General features: G+C 37.5%; 1 protein-coding gene across 1 annotated transcript; it reads right to left on the reverse strand.

The window, feature by feature from the left end:
* Positions 1-308: 308 nt before the first annotated feature.
* On the reverse strand, positions 309-19,550 carry LOC139719261 (SEC14-like protein 2). The gene is made up of 12 exons (XM_071630688.1): positions 19,430-19,550; positions 17,892-17,961; positions 16,857-16,900; positions 15,580-15,642; positions 12,940-13,033; positions 11,880-11,974; positions 11,123-11,218; positions 10,257-10,401; positions 6,241-6,350; positions 3,327-3,472; positions 1,905-2,056; positions 309-663 (listed from the first exon to the last, which is right to left on the reverse strand). Exons 1-12 carry the CDS (start codon positions 19,481-19,483, stop codon positions 392-394), a joined length of 1,341 nt encoding a protein of 446 aa, XP_071486789.1. The 5' UTR covers positions 19,484-19,550; the 3' UTR covers positions 309-391.
* Between the last annotated feature and the right edge of the window lie 425 nt (positions 19,551-19,975).

The following is a 19,975-nucleotide window of genomic DNA, read 5'->3' on the forward strand; positions in this document are numbered from 1 at the left end:
TATTAGTCGACAACATTTTTTTTCCGCACCATTTTTAAGTTCGGCAAAACGCGTCTCTCAAACGTGTTCACATTTTCCTGGTTGCCCCCGTAGTTCCGCATATAGTTGTAATATCTCTCTTGCCATTTGGAGGGAATTGTGCTTCGGCGACATAAAAAGATCGGTTGGTGCAAGCACATGAATTATAATGTGGTTGCCAATGCCAAAGCGTATTACCTCCCACTTTTTCAGAGCACTTCTTCGACACCAGAGAGAGTAAACAACAACTGCACAAAGTTGAAAAGCACGATCTAATTTCTCTTTGAAGCTGATGTGACTCCAACCGACACAAGGTCAGATTTCTGCCTTGATCTTTTTCCATGTCTTGTTGTTGGTTTTGTGTTTGTTTTGTTCATAAGAAATGTTGGTTTCTTCTACTGGGCGTGGCCGATCCGGGCAAATTCGCAGAGGAGGATGGCGACTCCCGAGAATGGTTTGATGACGATGGACAGCGCCCTCTTGCGAGGAAGTGACCGTCGTGATAGCCGCTGTCTCGAACGATGTCGTCCATACAGCTGGCTCCAAGCATCGATTCGTTGTCGGGCGGTGGCTCGATGACCTCCATCCAGTAGCTGAGCTTCCGGGTCTTCTGGAAGGCTCCGTGGTTGTCAAACTTCACGATGTCTGTGGCAATAGATTCAGGAATCTGTAGTTAGTATTAGTCGCATGGTTTGACATGAATTATTCTTGGTTTGCCTGTAACGGCTGTACGTCTAAATACTGCTTGTAAACTCCGAGTCAAAAACAGAAAAAATGAGACACATAATGCATAATAATCAATGGGCAATAGGTACACAAGATTAATTTATTAGTTTTGTTATATAAAGGCTCTTGACTGTATAGTTGAACGAGACACTATGATTTATGAAGTTGACATTTACAACATCTGCTCTTTTGAATTGTTTTCTCATCACACGTGAGAGTTCATTCCTTTATTTATTACTCTCAGTTTTGAATCTCGATAAGTATGTTCACTTGCCTTTGCTATTCTGGTTGGACTGCGTTCCGCAATGGACCAGTAATTTGATGTAGTCACCTGTCCTATAGTTTCTAAACGTTAGCGATATTTATATGAGATACGCAAACTTCCACTGTCTACAGGTTGATACGTTTGGACCGAGTTAGAAAGTTGCACACAGAGTATAATCATCATCATCAACAACAACACCAACAACACTGAAAATGCAACTTATAACAACCAACCAAAGAGACCACTCCCCCCGCCCCCCCCCCCCCTTCCCCCTGCCAGAATAAAAAAAAAACCTCTCAACAGGTAAACTATATCTTAGAATTAATTATAAAATGGCAATACCGTGAAGAATCAACCAACTATAAACTAAAGAGACAGACAGACGGACAAACAAACAAACAAACCAATCAATGGTACATTATTTGAAAAACAGCCTCAAGACATAATAGAGAGCATCAAGTTGCCCTTAGGACGCCCTCAAAAGAACCCACCAGATTCCACATGAGACATTTTAACAGCATATAGAAACATGTATACATGACAAAATGGCTAAACCATTTTATACGTGGAACCAAGTAGATGTCCCCAAAAGCTCAAAGGGGTCCACACCCACCATTGCATATGTACAACATTCGTATTGACTTTATTCTATGCTGCTTTGCTTTGATTTTCTACAATTTGTTGACTTAATTTTTTATTATTATTTATTAGTAGTACGTTAACTGTAGTATTTTTATAATCTCGAATTTTGTTGTGATGTTGATCCTGTTAATTTGATCAATAAAAACTCAATGAAAAAAAAAATTGGTGATCAACATGAAAAAAAAACAAAAACAAAAACAAAAACAAACCAACCAACAAAAGGACAAAACCGAATGCTCAATTCGCTACTTACATAATCCCGGTTCCTCGAACCAAATTTCCCCGTCTTCAGCTACGATGTGACTGTTGTACCGCTTCTCGTCCAAGATAACGACCTTTTCTCCCGTGTGTGTGGTTCGAGTAATGCCGAAAGCTACGTCGTGAGACTCCGTCTTGAATTCGTACCTGGATATAAGAAAGACATTTGATCTACATTGTGTACAAAAAGTCGTATACAACACGGGGATACTATATTTCCAAATCCTACCAATGTCGGTCTTATGGAAAATTCGTGTTCTATCCTATACCTACTGGCAATCGACTAGAGAGAATGCAAATTTTAATTTACTGAAATCTAGCATTTTGCTACAAATATCATTGCAAACACACTGTGTGGTTAGGAAACTCGTGTTTTGTTTTGTTTTTCTTGTGATTGTTTTCCTTTTACTGATTGTTCTAATACTGAAAGAGAGTTTCTTTTGAACAGAATGGTGCTGTATAGTTTCTTAATTAGTATGATATCATCTGTCATCTTGACTCATATAGTACATTCTCTCCCAACAATGATGAACACAATGATATACTACTAAGCCAGTTCGTAGTTACCATGGTTACATTCTGCGCATTAGCAGATAAAGGTTTAATGAAAAAAAAACACAACAACAACAAAAAAATAATGAAACACAGAGTTACAGCGAGCAATGCCATGGACAGCACCTTAACGGTTTCTTTGTGTTCCAGTAAAAGAACAATTCTAAACATTCAAGGGAACTTGTTAACATAAAAGCATATTGGATTACGTATATTGAAAGTGGATGATACATACAGCTTTGCAACTGTTTCTGATTAGGGGTCTTAGATGAACCATCGCTAATCAACTGCATATACTAGTAATACATGTAACTTTTGTGACTTCTACAACGATGTGTTTCTTATATCAATTTGAGCTCGATGTCATTGAAAAAACCCCCAACAACAACAACAACAACAATAAAAACTTACATACACACTTCACAGACAACGAAAATGATTGCTATAGGACTGCCATTGGGTTGCGAGTGGGAATATTATTTGTTATTATTTATTTCTCAGTATTGAAAGGAGAAATGAAAGGTTGGCGTCTTGAAATTTAATGTGATATGCAACATGATACTCGAATCAACATGCGCACATTATATCACGATATTTGCTGCGGATGCAGTAACAGTTAGAATGTAAATCAATCCTTCCCACCAATGATGGCGATGATGATACCAATAATGACAAGAATGAGTATACAAAAAATGATCATGATAATAAATGATGAGAATAAAATTAATTATGTTACGATAGTATTAAAAATAATGATAAAACAAGAATGTGAATGATAATACGATGAGATTACTGCAATTATTAATGCTAAAATCACTATAAGTGAAGAAAAAGACGAAGAAATAATGATCGGGTAAAGACTCGCCTGAATATGCTTCCGAATCTGTTGGCCTTGAACTTGATTTCCACTGACTTTTTACCCGGAAGTTCTTGCGTCGTCATCATTTCGGCGTGTTCGAGACTGCGACCTTTGCGGTAGTAGAAAGTCGGAACCTTGCCTCCTAGGTTTATCTGTCGAAACCATCATCATGATCTTTTGTCTCCATTTAAACGACACGGTGCAATATTCATTCAGACTCATTATAGTAAACTAGAAATCTAATGTTAGACTGAACGAGACAGCGGTTTCATTAATTTTCCAACATGCCCTCATCAGCGGATTAACCAATGTTGCTTGCTCGAATGAGTTTGGTGGCAGAGAATGATATAAACCAATTCTTCAGAAGAGAAAATTTGACGCTGGTAGAACTTTAGATTAAACTGAGAGCGCCTGTTTTGAGTTGCCATTCTAAAAGATAACCTTGTAAAAGTTTCTATGTTTAAGTACACAAACACGGCTATCCTTTTTCAAATCCAGGATATCTATGAAACTGGTAGACACTATAAGCAAGGAAATACAATGCCCAACTTACGTCAAATAATGTGAAATCATTTGGGGACTTGATACAAGAGTATTTTTGATCAGTACTATACAGATCAGATGATGCCGTAGTTTGTTGTGTGAAGAAGTTGTCATTGTCTCTGAGAATCAGCATTCCAAATGTGACAGCGTGTGTAGTATTATTATTGTAGTAGTAGTATAGTACAAAAGAAGAACTCAGCAAAGCCATTGACCGTCTATCCTGCGGGAAGGCTCCAGGAAATGATGGTATCCCACCAGAAGTTCTAAAGAGCGGCAAGCCAGTACTACTGCAACACCTCCATGAGCTCTTGTGTCTTTGCTGGGAAAAAGGCCACGTACTCCAAGATATGCGTGATGCCAATATCGTCACTGTCTACAAGAACAGGGGAGACCGCAGCGACTGCAACATCTAGAGAGGCATCTCTCTCCTAAGTGTTGTCGGAAAAGTCCTCGCACGTGTAGTTCTGGCACGCCTACAGAGTCTTGCCTCCCGGGTGTATCCAGAGTCGCAGTGCGGCTTCAGGGCAGGCCGATCTACAGTAGACATGATCTTCTCACTACGCCAGCTGCAGGAGAAGTGCCGTGAGCAGCAAAAGCCGCTGTACATTGCCTTCATAGACCTGACGAAAGCCTTTGACCTGGTCAGCCGAAGTGGACTCTTTAGTCTCCTGCAGAAGATTGGATGCCCCCGAGACTGCTCCAAATTATCATTTCCTTTCACGAGAACATGCAAAGTAGAGTCTGCTACAACGGAGAACTTCTGATGCCTTCCCTGTGAACAGCGGTGTGAAGGCTGTGTCCTCGCACCGACACTTTTCGGAATCTTCTTTTCCATGCTTCTTCAGTACGCTTTTGTTGACTGCACAGAGGGCATCTACATCCGTACCAGAGCGGACGGGAAGCTATTCAACATCGCCAACTGCATGCCAAAAACAAAGTTAGAGAGGTTCTTATCCAAGAAATTCTGTTCGCTGACGACGCTGCTATGGTATCGCACACAGAAGCGGGATTGCAGAGGCTTGTTGATTGTCTGTCCCATGACTGTAAAGAGTTTGGACTAACCATCAGCCTGAAAAAGACTAAGATCTTGACCCAAGGCACTGACTCTCCTCCAGACATCTCCATTAATGTCACACATCTGGAAGAAGTGGACTCTTTCCCCTACCTTAGTTCAGCAATTTCCAGTTCCCTCTCCCTTGACAATGAGATAAGCAATAGGATTGGGAAAGCTACCGCAGTCATGGCCAAACTGAACAGGCGCGTATGGAACAACAGTCAGCTGACCAAGAACACCAAGCTCTGCGTTTACCAAGCCTGCGTCCTCAGCACCCTGCTATACGGCTCTGAGTCCTGTGCAACATATGCTGGCCAGGAGAAGAGGCTCAAAACCTTCCACCTCCGTTGCCTCAGACGACTCCTGCACATAAAATGGCAGGATAGGGTGACAAATGCAGAGGTCCTCCAGCGTGTCGGCATTCTCAGCATGTTTTCACACCTCAGCCAGAGACGCCTGAAGTGGTTGGGTCATGTGCGTCGAATGGAACCAGGTCGCATCCCGAAGGACATGCTGTATGGAGAGCTATGCGAGGGGTCTCGTCCCATGAGAAGGCCGCATCTTCGCTTCAAAGATGTTTGCAAACGTGACATGAAGACGATGGACATCAACACCAACACATGGGAAGGTGTAGCTGAAGATCGTCCGCTATGGAGAGGCACCGTCAGGGAGGGCGTTCAGAGAGCTGAAGCTGTGAGGCACGTACAGCAGACCGACAGGAGAGCTAAGAGAAAGGCACGGGCAGTCTCAGTATCGGCCCCAACAGACTTCATCTGCTGCAAATGCTCTAAGGATTGCCACTCAAGAGTAGGGCTTTACAGCCACTCAAGGCAGTGCAGACTTCTTGCGTAGCTAGTGCTACGCCATCGTTTCTCCAGACGAATGGATGCCAACCAGTAGTAGTAATAGTAGTAGTGGTGGTATAAAAGTAGACGTGACGGTGTAGAATTAGTGTAGTAGAAGACTAGTGTTAGTTCTTTGTATTGTCATTGCTATTGTTATAACTATTACTTAACATTATCATTGCTATGTTTCCCACATAGGTGTATGCCTTTTTCAATTTCAATCTATTTTATTCATAAAGTTTCCCAAATTACATTCGTGACATACATCCACGGATTACATAATAGCAAATGTATATATCACAGAAGTGAAAATCCCCGCATGCATGTATACAGAATTAATTCTCGCACTGGAAAAATGACTTTGCCCGTAACCATAGTCATGTTTACCATCGTGCCAATTTCAGCCATCTTTGTATTTATCGCTCATGGAGACTGTTATCCTTATTCCTCTATATCATATACCATTACTTAATTTTACCCTGCTGGGACACATGTTTGGATTGCCCCCGGCATCGGTCACAGTTCCACCCCAGTGAACCGGAAGTACATCAGCATCGATGTATTTCAGCAATACGTCCTTCCAGCTCCCTACGTGTGCCAATCAAATCAAAGGAGACGGTTGTCATTCATCTACCGATCTCCCTAGATGCATTGTAACAGTATGGAATATCTGCAAATATTATTTTGGTATCGTTATTATTATGAGTTCATCTAGGTCCCTACATATTTCTATTATACACGTATTCTACTGTATTTCTACTGCTTTGTACATGTGTGGTTAGTACCGACACTCTGTGCAGTATTGTTGTGTATATCGCTGTATATGTTTTACCATGTTTACTTTGGGAATATGAGCTGAACTGACACGAAATGAACTGAAATGAACTGAAGTAGAGTTATTGCTCATTACTTGTGTGTCCGTGAATTTGCATGGATAGATGTTTTTGTGTTTTGAGCATTAAAAAGTGACTCGTCACAATGAAAACACGTTAAAGTCACAAAATATTGATTACCTAACTTCGGTAAAATTCAGTTTTAACTCTTCAGCTTTCTAAAGATGTCTATTTAGAAGAAAAGGGGATAAAGACGAAAGAAACGGTATGAATACAGGGGCCATCACGCAAACAAGGTTATGAGAAAATGAGCTCTGAAAACATGCAGATTATACGTTCAAATACAGTGTATCATTATGGCAAGTTGCTTCGTCAAAAAAAAAAGTTCATATTTCAAATAATTCTTAGGAAGGGACTTCCCTTATGGAAAGAACATAGTTTTACCACACTATGTAACACATTGTGCAACACAGTGTGGCACACAGTGTCGAACACAGTGTGGAATACAATGTGTAACATAGTGTCGAACACATGTGTTTAATATGTGTTTAATATGTGATTTTGGGACGTGTGGTAATACTGTGTATTTACACAGTGTGAAACACAGCGTCACCACACTGTGCAACATAGTGTTACCACATGGTCCAAAACACATATTAAAAACACTGTGAATTAAACCACAGTGTCGCACACTATGACCACAGGGTTATAACCACATAGTCCATTACACTGTGGTAGTCACCACATAATCCACCACACTATGGTATTCTCCACATAGTCTACCACACTGTGGTAGTCACCACATAGTCATCCACACTATGGTATTCACCACATAGTCTACCACACTGTGGCAGTCACCACATAGTCCACCACAGTACAATGTGGTAGTCACCACATAGTCATCAAATATATCAAAAACCACATAGTCATCAGGTATATCAATATTTGTAATGCATGAAGGCACGGTTACTGAGTAGATAACACTGTTATTGAATATGAAATTACCTTTTCATAACAAAATTTATGACATTGGCTTAACATAACATTAGACAATAGTTCAAGGAAATCCCATCACAAATACTTCGAATTTAGAAGTATTTTATGAATTTTCTCAAATTTAGGTTGCTTTTTATAAATATTCATGAGCTATGCAAAGTCTGTACCACAGGAATACCACATGAATACCACAGTGTTACCACAGGAATACCACAGTGTCACCACAGGAATACCACAGGAATACCACAGTGTCACCACAGAAATACCACATGAAGTATCACATTCTGTACCTCAGCACTCCCACTTGATAGGTAATACTGTAGGAGTATAGGACAGGTTAAGTACTGCTTAAATCAATTGTCATGATTCGCAGCATAACTCACCTATTAATGAGTAACGGGCAATGAAGTGGCATTTGTACATGATTTGTGGTTTCGGAAGATGATAGTGATGCCTTTACTCTCATTAAGTATGTAGAGCATTATGGCACATTTATAAAGAATAGAGACAGGGAGAGTCGTGCTGATGCTGTACACATCAGAGTAGTGAAACATGTGACCAATAGATTGTATGCAATACCTCCTGGTGAAATCTTAGGAAAGCATGTGATTTATGAGAGAAACTGGGAAGTTATAACATGTCACTTTTTGTTCTCTTTCCACAACTACAGATACTCCTAGTGTTACATAATTTCTAGTGTTTGATGTTATGCATCCGTAAATAGTATTAACACAACACTAAGTGCATGATTTATTCATCTGAAGGTTGGATAAATGATATGTATAGGTCATATTCTCACATTAAATGAATCTGTTGTTCCATGCCAGTATTTGAAATTTGAAAGGTTTCAACTGAAATTAGGAAAATAAATAAGTATATAACATTTGCAACTACCGTGTACTTAAATGGTGTTGTATATTGTCCAGCTTTAAGTTATTGGTTTATTACTTTATTGGATAATCAAACCAGCTAAGTGGCTTTACAAACTTGATAAAAATTTCTGGGGAGTACATGTAGTGATGAGGTATATTCTTTTAATTTGATACATACATGTACATTTATTAATGAACTACAATACTTGAATCCTTTCACCAAACTGGTAAAATGCTCCCCCCCCCAACAAAACCAGAAATAGCCTGGTTTTACAAGGATTAACATGCCATGTGGTAGTACGAGATCTGAAATCCCCTACTGACAATACTAAAGCAAAGTTCAATATACATCAATATGCGGTAAACATGAGTCATTGTGTGTCAAAGTACTAGATGTTGAAAAAAATAGTTTGAGCTTTTGATTGTGAATAACTGAAAACCCATGAAAATATAACTTTCCACAAATTTACACATTAGGTATATAGCTAATACAGGCATACAATTTTGTTGATTGCTGTTCCCTGCAATATTTTGAAACATTACACAACAAGATTGTACGTTATTCAGCGGCTACCTTCTGTGTAAATTTGAGGAAAGTTAATTTTCATTATTTTTTAGTTATTCAAAATAAAAAAATGTAGTGTTTTTTCCTTAACATCTAGTATGTGGATATTATAGTGTTAAATCAATGATATGAAATCCCACTGTGTAACAACATTATGGACACAGGATTACACATAAATAAACCACACTGTGTGTTCAGTATGCCAAGTATGTGGAGATGATGCAGGTGAATGATCTGAAACCCACAAAGTGACAACACCGAGCACAGGGTTTACACATAGTTCAATATATACCACATGTGGTAAGCACAAGTTACAGTGTCCGGTATGCCAAGTCTGTGTGGATTATGTGGTAAATGAAGGATCTGAAATCCCACAGTGTGACAACACTATCAACACAGGGTTTACACATAGTTCAAAATATACCACACTGTGTCAAACATGATTCACAGTGTGTTCAGTATGTGATCTATGTGGGGATTATGTGGTAAAACACTTAAACTGAAATACCAGACTGTGGTAGCATTATGAACACAGGGTTTACACATAGTTCTATATATACCTTACTGTGGTATATGTGTGTCACTCTGTGTTCAGTATGCCAATAATGTGGTACACAATGTGATCTCAAATCTCACACCGTGACAACACTGTGACCACATGGTTAGCACATTGTTTACACATAGTCAACTATGTGAACACACTGTCGTAACACTATACCACACTGTGGTATATGTGTGCCACTCTGTGTTCGGTATGCCAATTATGTGGTACACTATGTGATCTCAAATTCCACACTGTGACAACACTGTGACCACATGGTTAACACATTGTTTACACATAGTCAACTATGTGAACACACTGTGGTAACACTGTGTTTGTTCCATAAGGGTTGGACCAGAGTTAGTTGATCGATTCTTCAATCTGAATATGTACTGATTTGTTATAATATTAATTATACCATTATGATCATATATATATATATATATATATACAATATTCCCCTTTTGGAGAAAATCTGCTGGGGGTGAATAATATTGTATACAAAAATTACATCCAAAAGTATAAATTACGATCCCTGAGTGAATGGCTTTTGAGACGGAAGAAGTCATAACCTACAGAACAATGTTTTCTGGTAAGAAATAACTCAAATGTCATATGGAGTTAGGAAAATATCTTTCTTTGCACTAATTCCTCCAAGCTCTTATATATACAAGGTAAGATTATTACCTCCAATCACCTTGATCTTCTCCCGCGTGCCTTCACTGAGAAAAGGCTTCAGTACGATGTAGACTGCCGGGAAAATCTTCGTCGGTCTCACAATAAACACGCGGTGAATCACTTCCGGGTAGTGTTGCTCGAACAGACAAGCGATCTTAATTTTCATTTTGAAATGAGAAAAAAAAAATCAGTCAAGCAAGGACGAATAAGAAAGTTAGTAAGCACAATACAACAACAACAATAACAGCAACAAAGCAAGAAGAGAATATCAAATAAGGTCGCAACTGTGTAAAGATAATTGTTAATAGTGTTGTTATTAGTTCCTGCACGCTGATTGGGTCTGAGTGAAAAAAAAGCCAGAAGGGTCTGTTTTCACTCTTTTAATTCCTGGTGTTTCACCATGACCACTACTGGTAAAAAGCGAGTCGATAATATGTGCGTTAATCTACATGTACACTGTATTTTGGCGACAGGAGAGAGCATGTTGTTGTTGTTGCTTTGGTTTTTTTTTTTTGGATCGGTTTATATAATCTATATCTTTATCGTAATATAATTATCATATTGAGGCAAAACACTCTGTCCCTAGGATAGGACATAAAATAGAGGTCATGTGTATGAGAGAGTAACAACCATGCACGTAAAAGATCCCGCTTCATTCATTCATCGCAAAGAGCAGGGTGTTTAACCCGGTCAATGCCGGTGAAGTGGTCCCACCTCACATCCAACTGGACCCCATGGAAGACCAACTTAACGTAGCTGAATATGGGCTATCCAGCCATCTTCTCAGATGGAAAAGTAAACAAACAAACAATTCGAACCTTATTTGTGTCGTATGTACAAACGCTTCAAAAAGACGAATATAAAAGTCCACTCACCTCCGTCATTACATTCATACCCGGTTTCCACATGTGCGATGTGCCCAGGTGTTCGAGATCGATAATCATCGTAATGCCCTCGATATTGCGACGAAGCTGAATATCAAATCAGTCAATCAATCAGTCAATCAGTCAATCAATCAATCAATCAATCAATCAATCATCAATCAGGAATGAATGAATTGATCAACTGATCTTTCAAAGAGCATTTTACAATAAAATAAAAGTTGTGTCGCTATGATATTATCTCTGGAACACACTCCATGTGTATGAGTGTCAGAGTGTGCGATAATTGTGATAGAGTGATTAGGCAGTGATCACTATAAAACTTGCACAACCATCTTGATCACTGAAGATGTATACTGTCAGAAGAAGCTAATTGCTTGTTTCATTTACTCCCTCTTGTTTTCGTGCGTACGTGTGTGTGTGTGTGTGTGTGTGTTTCTTTACTCAATTGTGATTTCTAGTTGAACTTCAGCTGCATTTGCAGTAGGCTGTTTCGCCCCAAGATATGAAATATACATATTGTGGTTAAATTGTCGCATAGTTCAACGACACAACAGAAGAAGAATTATCAACTTTTTTGGGGGGAAAAACCTAACAATAACAAGAAAAACTAGTCTGCTGTTTTTCTCGGGGGATTTCAGGGGGCAAGTAAACATTCTTATGCACCAGCAAACTGAATGTTTTTCTAAATCTATTAAGTATAGATATAATCTATTGCCTCGAAAAGAACTGTAGTAACTGTCTAACTTACTTTTCTCGAAACTGCTTCTTGCTCTTTTGTAAGCCGTTCCAGAATGTGGATATTTGTCTTGATAACATCACCTGCTTTCACGGAGTACAACATACCTGTGGGAAACATGCGAAACAGCAAAAATTCGAATTAATGTTATTGTATGCACTGCAAATCACATATAATGTACACAGATACAGATACTATCAAATAGTCACAATATTGATTATGCATCACCTTACAGACACTTATTTTGATTGATTTTGACAGACATTTAATGTATTATTATATACTAAATCTCCTCTTGAATAACGCTGTTGTCAGATTATTTTCAAATAAATACCTAAAAAAGCATATTTGCATCTACTTAGCAATAATTCCCTACAAGAAGAAAAAAATACAATAGTTCCTATTACATGAACTTGTAAACCAAAACATGATATTTCAGACATTATTGTGCAAAAATCTAAGTCAATGACATTATCACATTCGTCAATCTTCTTTATGTAGTGTGGTTGCTACCATTGCTGCTACAAACATATCATACGTGCAAGATCTTATGACTTTCCCATTTTTATGTTGGATTTTTCAACCATTCTGTTTGTCTGGTTTTACGTTATTTTTCGACGTCTACCAGAAAATGATGCGGAATCTTACTTTCAGAATGCACTAAATCAAATCAAAACATCAAAACAACATGCATCGGAAAGTTTCGTGGTAGGTATATACGTTCGAACACTTTAAACTTCGGGCATGATGTAATAAAGATATGGAATTTTTGAGAATTGTAAAGAATTAAATATATTAACATACTACAAAATGATTTCGCTAAATCAATGTTTTGTATTCTTATGTAGACACATTATCTCTCTCTCTCTCTCTCATATATATATATATATATATGTATATATATATGTATATAAATATATATAATAATTATGATTATATAATCAATATAATCAATTGTTATTCATATCAGTGTACTTGCGTGTTGTTTGTGTATGTGTGTGTGTGTGTGTGTGTGTGTGTGTGACTATAATCAATTTGCAAATGTATACCAGATGCAGTACCTACGCAGTACCTTTTGGGTCGACGTTGCCAAGGGGGGAAATCCAAACGATGTGACCTTCTTTGTCCAGTCCCACGGCGCCTCCCGGCCAGTACTTTAGGCAAACCTTGAGGAGACATTGACGAAGGGGCGGACTGTCATTCCATCTACACTCAAAATTGGCGCATGTTGGTTTATATTTTCATTTTCATTTCAATTTATTTTCATATTTCTCACATATCACAATAAAGTATATAAATACGAAAATTCTACAAAACATAATTCAGATGAGACTTCATCAGAATGTACAGAAGTTTGATTTGGTATAAACACGAGGTCTGTATGCATGCGAATTACACTGTGGTCATAATGCGAAAAAGATATGATGGGGCCTGCGTAAAAGCATTAGCTTGTACAGCCGCAGGTCCCGTGAGTAATCAGATTAGGGGAAGTTTAAAGTACGGATGTTTTTTAAGACCAACTATATCTGGGGAAACCGATTAAAACAAACAAAACAAAAAATCCAATTAAATATATGTCACTAAATAAAAATACAGAAAACAGAAAGGTCACATGTTGCAGCTGTGAACAACAACTGCAGAGATTCAAGGGGTGTGTTGCAGAGTATAGAAAATGGCGTAACTGTATGTCATAAGAAAATGGCGTAACTGTATGTCGTAAATATATGATATTGTACTCCAAAATTCACACCATAATAACCCCTCAGCCCTAAAGTTAACCTAGAGTATTGATATCATTTTTTTTTCTTATTTATACGGCAAGAAAATATTAACAAAATGAAATTTAAGGAATTAATGAGCGAGTGTGATGCAGTAACTAAGTTCCTCCATGCATCTCTCTAAATTGTTTAGATTGGAAATCAGTCTCTGGTATTGTGGTTAGGGACAAATCCAAAATTAGACTTAAAAATTAGATTGACTTCTAAATCTATCAGATTGAGATTTTCAGACTAATTTTGCATTTGTCCCTCATCTAAACCCAAGGAATGTAGAGAGACAGCAATTGAATATATAGGTCCTATGGTCAATATGGTAAGACAGTTTTGAGGAAGAGGAAAGCAGTAATGATAGAATAACATGCAAGCAAAGTGTATACTTAAAGTATAATAAATGATCATATAGAACAAAATATATTTTATAGGGATTGCCCATTATCATAATACACATCATAGTATCATACATGTCACAATTATTTGATATGATGTGGAGAGATACACTGGCCACTTTGTCAGCTTCCAACTTCGGCTAGCAAAGACTCTGAAATCAATTCCATTCAAATAATTCTAAAATAATATGTTCCTCAATTTGATACATACTGTGATAGGCTTTTTTTTTGTTTTGTTTTAGAAAAGGAGATCTCAAATGGTGGGGGAAAAAGTCCAATCTCTGGTTATAATAACGCGTCTTATACTGTTAGACTCCGTTATAAAAACACGGTAGCAACTCAGAGTTAGAGGCCAAGGCATCATTACTATCATACCCCTGTCCTGTTAAAATGGGTGGGCAACTCTGAATTTAACTCCAGCTTATCCTATCAATAGGATAAGAGATAAAACTGGTTCAATTTTTCAAATCTCCACAAGAAGTAAAAGATAACAAAGATTTACTTTAATTTGCGACAAAATATAGAACGTTAATCTTTGTAAGTATCAGTACACAATTTTCGATTTGTAGAAATTTCACATTTCTCCAGTGAATATTACGATGTACAGGACCTAGATACAGGTTTAATAGTAATTAGCCAAAGTTATGTTTAAAAAGCATTAACTGTGGAAATGTGGTCTTTGGGACTCCACCAGTTAAGCATTGCTTACGATTATACTTTAGTCTATTTGGCAGCAATGCTGCATTTAATCTTTAATTCCTTAATGGGTTTTTTTTGCATGACATCAGAGACGGAAGTCATTTATACATATGAGGAAATCAGTCTCTGATGCCGTGGTACAAGACAGCCTTGACCAAATTGCTTGGTCACCCCAATGTGAACAATTGCTGAACAGAGATAAAACACATGATAAACACAGATTTCCTTCTGAGAAAGTCTCAACAAGCTTCTCTCTGGAGAAGAATGAATATCATGCAAATGACTGTCATTACAGTCACATTAATCAGGTAAGTTTTGTCATCTGTCTAATTTACACTTTTGATAACGGCCATTGCACGATAGCAGTTTGACTAGGTCTGTCTTTATCCATAATAAGGAGGATTCCTTTCCCGGTTTCAGCACGGTGCTTTAAACTGAAAGTCACTTGTGCACATTAGCCCCGTCATTAACAACGGCCTTTTACAGAGGCCTTGCAACTTGTTTCGACTTTAGCTGAGAGGGTTGGCAATTAACAATCCAATCAGTGTGTGTATGGGTGTGTGTCTGTGTGTCTGTGTGTGTTTACAGCCATTGTTGATATGATATGTAATACCCATCAACACGTGTAAGATATATAGCACGTGCTAATTTAACATAATTGCGCTAGATACGCAAGAGTTATGTGGATGATGTGTTTTTATTCCCCCTGGCATGATATTAACATTATTTTATAAATTCTTGCTTTTGTAGGAAAAAAGGTCTAAATATACATCAAACATACAATAAGGTAAATAAAAAAAAGATCTGATCGTATTCATATTCTGCATAATTTCAAATATTTGTACTTACTTCAGGCATCTGAAACCACTCAAGAATTGTATCCACGCGGTTCTGACTACGCCATATCAGATCCTATATGAATATAGATAAGATAAAGACAAATGATTAGACACAATAGATTAAGATAGATATGTGCAAAAAGACCCCCCCCCCCCATACTGAGCAACAATGAATACATTCCATTGTCACTTTTTCAACCATTTACGGACTTTCGTCAATTAATAACTTGTGCAGATGGTTTGAACCACTCTTTCGTATCGATACAACTATCATACTACGCTGTACGTGCATTCATTTTTGCTTGCCAACTTGGTGGGTCATATTGAGAATAAATTTCCTTAACTATACGTTCTCAACCTGTATAATACAGTGTTCACGTCAGGCCCCAATCTCGTTTACTTTTCTAGCGCCTGTGTATTCCTTTGAGTGGGTGTGAGGGCATGTGTGTGTGTGTGTTTTCAAACATTGTGAGAGAAATATTAATATTAAAACTATGAAAGTGCATACTTTCTACAAAATTCCTTTTTTGCTCAACAAATTCCTGTAGTTAAGTTTAGTTTTGACTCCCAACTTCCCATAGTGATTTTAAAACATAACCATTCCCTGCTAATGTTTCGTCGGTAAGGTCAACGGTAATGTTGTCAAGCAGTAAAGATAATAATAATAATTAGACAAATTTGTATAGCGCAGCTACTATGTAAATATACTCTACTGCGCTGTGATGTAACAGAGCTCCTGATATTGTTACTGATTAGACACACGAATAACAACAACAATAATGATAATATTATATCAAGTAAATAATAGCAATGATGCTTCCCGTAATACCTATAAGTTAATCATTAATTAGAAATTTGTTTTTCACAGTTATGCTTCCGTCCCTTCTCTTCTTTGTCAATGTAACTCATTAACGCACCTGTCTATAATTCAATTCAATTTATTTTTTTTTCTGCCACAGACATGACAGAGTAAACATGAAAAAAAAAAAAGAACTATCTGGAGTCCACAATATATGACTGTGTAATGAATGACTGTGTAATGAATACTAGTGGCAAATAACAAATTGTAAGAGCTTTCTTACGATCAATGTAAAAGTTCTCAGAAGAAAATTTTTCGCTTGAAAACAACTGTTTTTTCCAAACAAGAATTGGATTTCAAGAAGAGAGAGAGAGAGAAAGAAATAGAGAAAGAGAGAAGACGCGATAAGTGGCTAAATCAGCGCAAAATAGTCTAATGTAATCATTGGCCCATAAATACCAGAGTAAATAATTATGGTTTGTACTCACTTGTCTGAACATCTCCTCCGCCTTTTTCACTGAAAACTTTCGTGCTGAAAACATAAAACACCAAACATTTAGCACCCTAAATTCCAATTAAATAACATTTAAGCATACTTCAATAGGAATAGCGCTATATCAAAAGACAATAATCAAAATTTCATCAAACTCGGACCCAATATAAGAAAGTTACTCTGTTTTGAGCGTCAACATTAATTATTATTCTGTTTTACTGCTAAAGTAAACACAAAGTGCTTTTGTGAAGTTACAGATTTGGGAGCTTTCCGTGTGGTTATGACATCACCACCTTATCTTTATTTGCGTATTTATTGTGGTTGAGAGAGAGAGAGAGAAAGAAAGAGGGGCAAAGAGAAAGAGAAAGAGGGGCAAAGAGAAAGAGAGAAAAACAATACAAGGGATTTGGGATTAATTCTCTCGAAGTCTATCGACCAGGGGCCCGTTGCATAAAAGTTACTATTATGGTAACTTTGCCATCCAATGGTAACTTCCATGGAATTCTTGACTTTGATTGGCTGTTGAGTATTGTTGCCATGGTAGTTACCATTGGATGGCAAAGTTACCATAATTGTAACTTTTATGCAACGGGCCCCAGATGCATAATCTGTTATAGTCTTCACGTTGGTCACTCTTTCATATTTTCTTTTGTTTATTAAATTAACGCAACAAATAGCATTGTTATTATAACAGACATGACAGAGACTCATTAATTTTCATTAATTTGAACTCCTATTTTTGCTAATCCCGAACGGACTGGCACTACTTGTTAATGGCAGGCGTTGTGACGTAAATCGACTTTATTCTACTATTCGCATATAATTCAAGCAAAAAACAAGTCCAATCACTTTACTAGCAAGCGCGGGAAAGGAAGAGAATAAAATGCATGCGCTCAAGAGCGGTTTTGCTGAAGATGTAAATTCAATAAGATATAGAAAATACACAATATCACCGGCAAACTTCTCATAATTTGAAAGTTTGTTTTTGTTTTTCGCTTTTATATTCAATGAGGGAAAGGGAAAGACTCACCTCTCAAAAAGCGTAAAAGCACGTGGTCGTTGTGTCGAGGTTGTAGTACATCGCTCAAATTTGTTTTCATCTGAAAATGACGGAAGAAAAAAAAAACACAAGCACACAAATAAGTAATCACAATTCATATGAGAAGACATTGCGTGACAAATTGCGACTGGAATAAATCGAACAATTACAGAGCTAAGGCATATATCTATGTATAGATATATCTTGTTTTGAATGGATGGATGAAAAAAGAAAAAAAAACCCGAAAACTTAAGAGAACTCGCATTTGACAGATAATTAAGACGATTTTCTTACAAAAAATAATGATCTTTCGACTAATAATAGATAACAAATTGCAACGTTCCTTTGACTTTGGCTTGACATGGGAAAGTGTAGCATGATTATGTGTTTCATACTTGATACCAAGACTAATCCGAAAAGCCAATATGATATATATTCAAGTTCAAGTTAATTTCATTACTAGTATGCAATAGCAAGCAGGCATTTGACAGATCAAAGCTCAACCTATTCAGAACTTATGTAAGGGTAATATTTTACAATCTTTCTCTTTCAAGCCTATAGCTTCCCACATTTTTTTGTTAGTGCTATCGCAACCTATGCACGGGGGAAAAAGAAAAGAAATCTAGAAATATTTTTGTTCTATATGATAATACATACATGTGTGATAACAAAAATTAGACTCCTGATAGATATTGTCATTGGTCATGTGAATTTTCCTGTTTTGTGTACATGCTTAAGATTCACTTTTTATGAACATGACAATCACAATACACTTATCAAAATTATGATCATACTATTTCAGAAGTAATAAAGTACTCATTGCACAAGTGTCTCCCCGAAGCTATACAGATGAATTTCCGTCCTTTGATACAAATAACTGACGGAAAAACATGATTCTATGTCAAAGCTCCTGTCTTTTTTTGTTCCATAAATCAACCCGTTACACTATGAGTAAAGTCCACAGTACCCCTATAACTACTATTTTCGTAGTCATCGCACAATATACAACAAAATATGTCACTATTGATTGATAAAAATACAAGCAACATCATTTTCCAAAACCCAATACAACATAGAGACTCAGTGACAATATGATTCAGCTAGTTCTCGCAGAGTGATAGAGGAACTGTAATTTCACACTAAAGGCTATCCATGTGAAAAAACAGTGTTAACAGAAACCCCAGATTTGCCTTTCATTTAAGCATGATGATGGTTTTTCTACTTCAGAAGTGAAAAAGTAAATAGTTGGTTGACAGATTCCAACAAGAAAGGGAAACTGACCAGAAATAATCATATGATATGAACAAATATGAGTAAAGAAGATGGGATCCCATCGGGATGGAATCCGATTTTCTGTGCTCCGTTGCATTCATTGAAGAATAGTCAACCTAATCTACTTTTGTAATGACAATACAGTAATTGGCTATCTTGAATAGTAATTCTTAACTGTTCATACAATGTAAAAATCTTCCATTTCAAATTGATTTACAGGTTTATAAAACACAAAATCAATACGGGAAATGACATACCGATTGCAAGGCATCTGCCTGCTTGGCGCTCAAATCTCCGAGTCGTCCGCTCATTTTGTTCGCCTCAGCGGAGAATACAGGCAGAATATTTCCAAATCAATAAGCAAAATTAGTAGAATATTCATATATTTCTCACAACGTATAGCACACGAAAAACACGCACAAAAAGTCTCCAAGATCCACGTCTGTACGCTATCGCTAAGTGACTCTCGATTACTGCACATGCTGCTGGTGTGTTTGCGGTTGGCTCCAGTCGACAAAAAAATGCACAACTTCCCGGAGTAACAGCACGTGCACACTTTATACGCAAACAAAAAGTGCCCCGAGAAGGCGACTTGTGTAACTCTCGAAGGCGCCTTGTTCTGGCTAAAATAGGCGAGAAGGCTACTTGCCAACGGGCCTTGTTTAAGAATAGAAAGAAAGAAGGTGACTTGTTACAAACTCACCAGGCAACTTGTAAAAACTTGCCAGGGCGCTTTGTTTAAGGCGAGAAGACGAGGAGGCGACTTGTACAAACTCGCCTAAGGCGCATTGCGCAATACGACA

This window comes from Diadema antillarum, unplaced genomic scaffold (assembly GCF_040938485.1).
Source record: "Diadema antillarum isolate AM-2024a unplaced genomic scaffold, OU_Dant_1.0 scf00000108, whole genome shotgun sequence".
In the NCBI taxonomy this organism is placed as follows: Eukaryota; Metazoa; Echinodermata; class Echinoidea; order Diadematoida; family Diadematidae; genus Diadema; species Diadema antillarum.

Coding starts and splice junctions, on each gene's coding strand:
- LOC139719261 (XM_071630688.1), bottom strand. CDS start 19,483: ATGAGCGGACGACTCGGAGATTTGAGCGCCAAGCAGGCAGATGCCTTG. Junction 15,643..16,856: donor CGGAGGAGATGTTCAGACAA/GTGAGTACAAAC, acceptor ATATTCATATAG/GATCTGATATGGCGTAGTCA. Junction 664..1,904: donor GTTCGAGGAACCGGGATTAT/GTAAGTAGCGAA, acceptor CTATTGCCACAG/ACATCGTGAAGTTTGACAAC.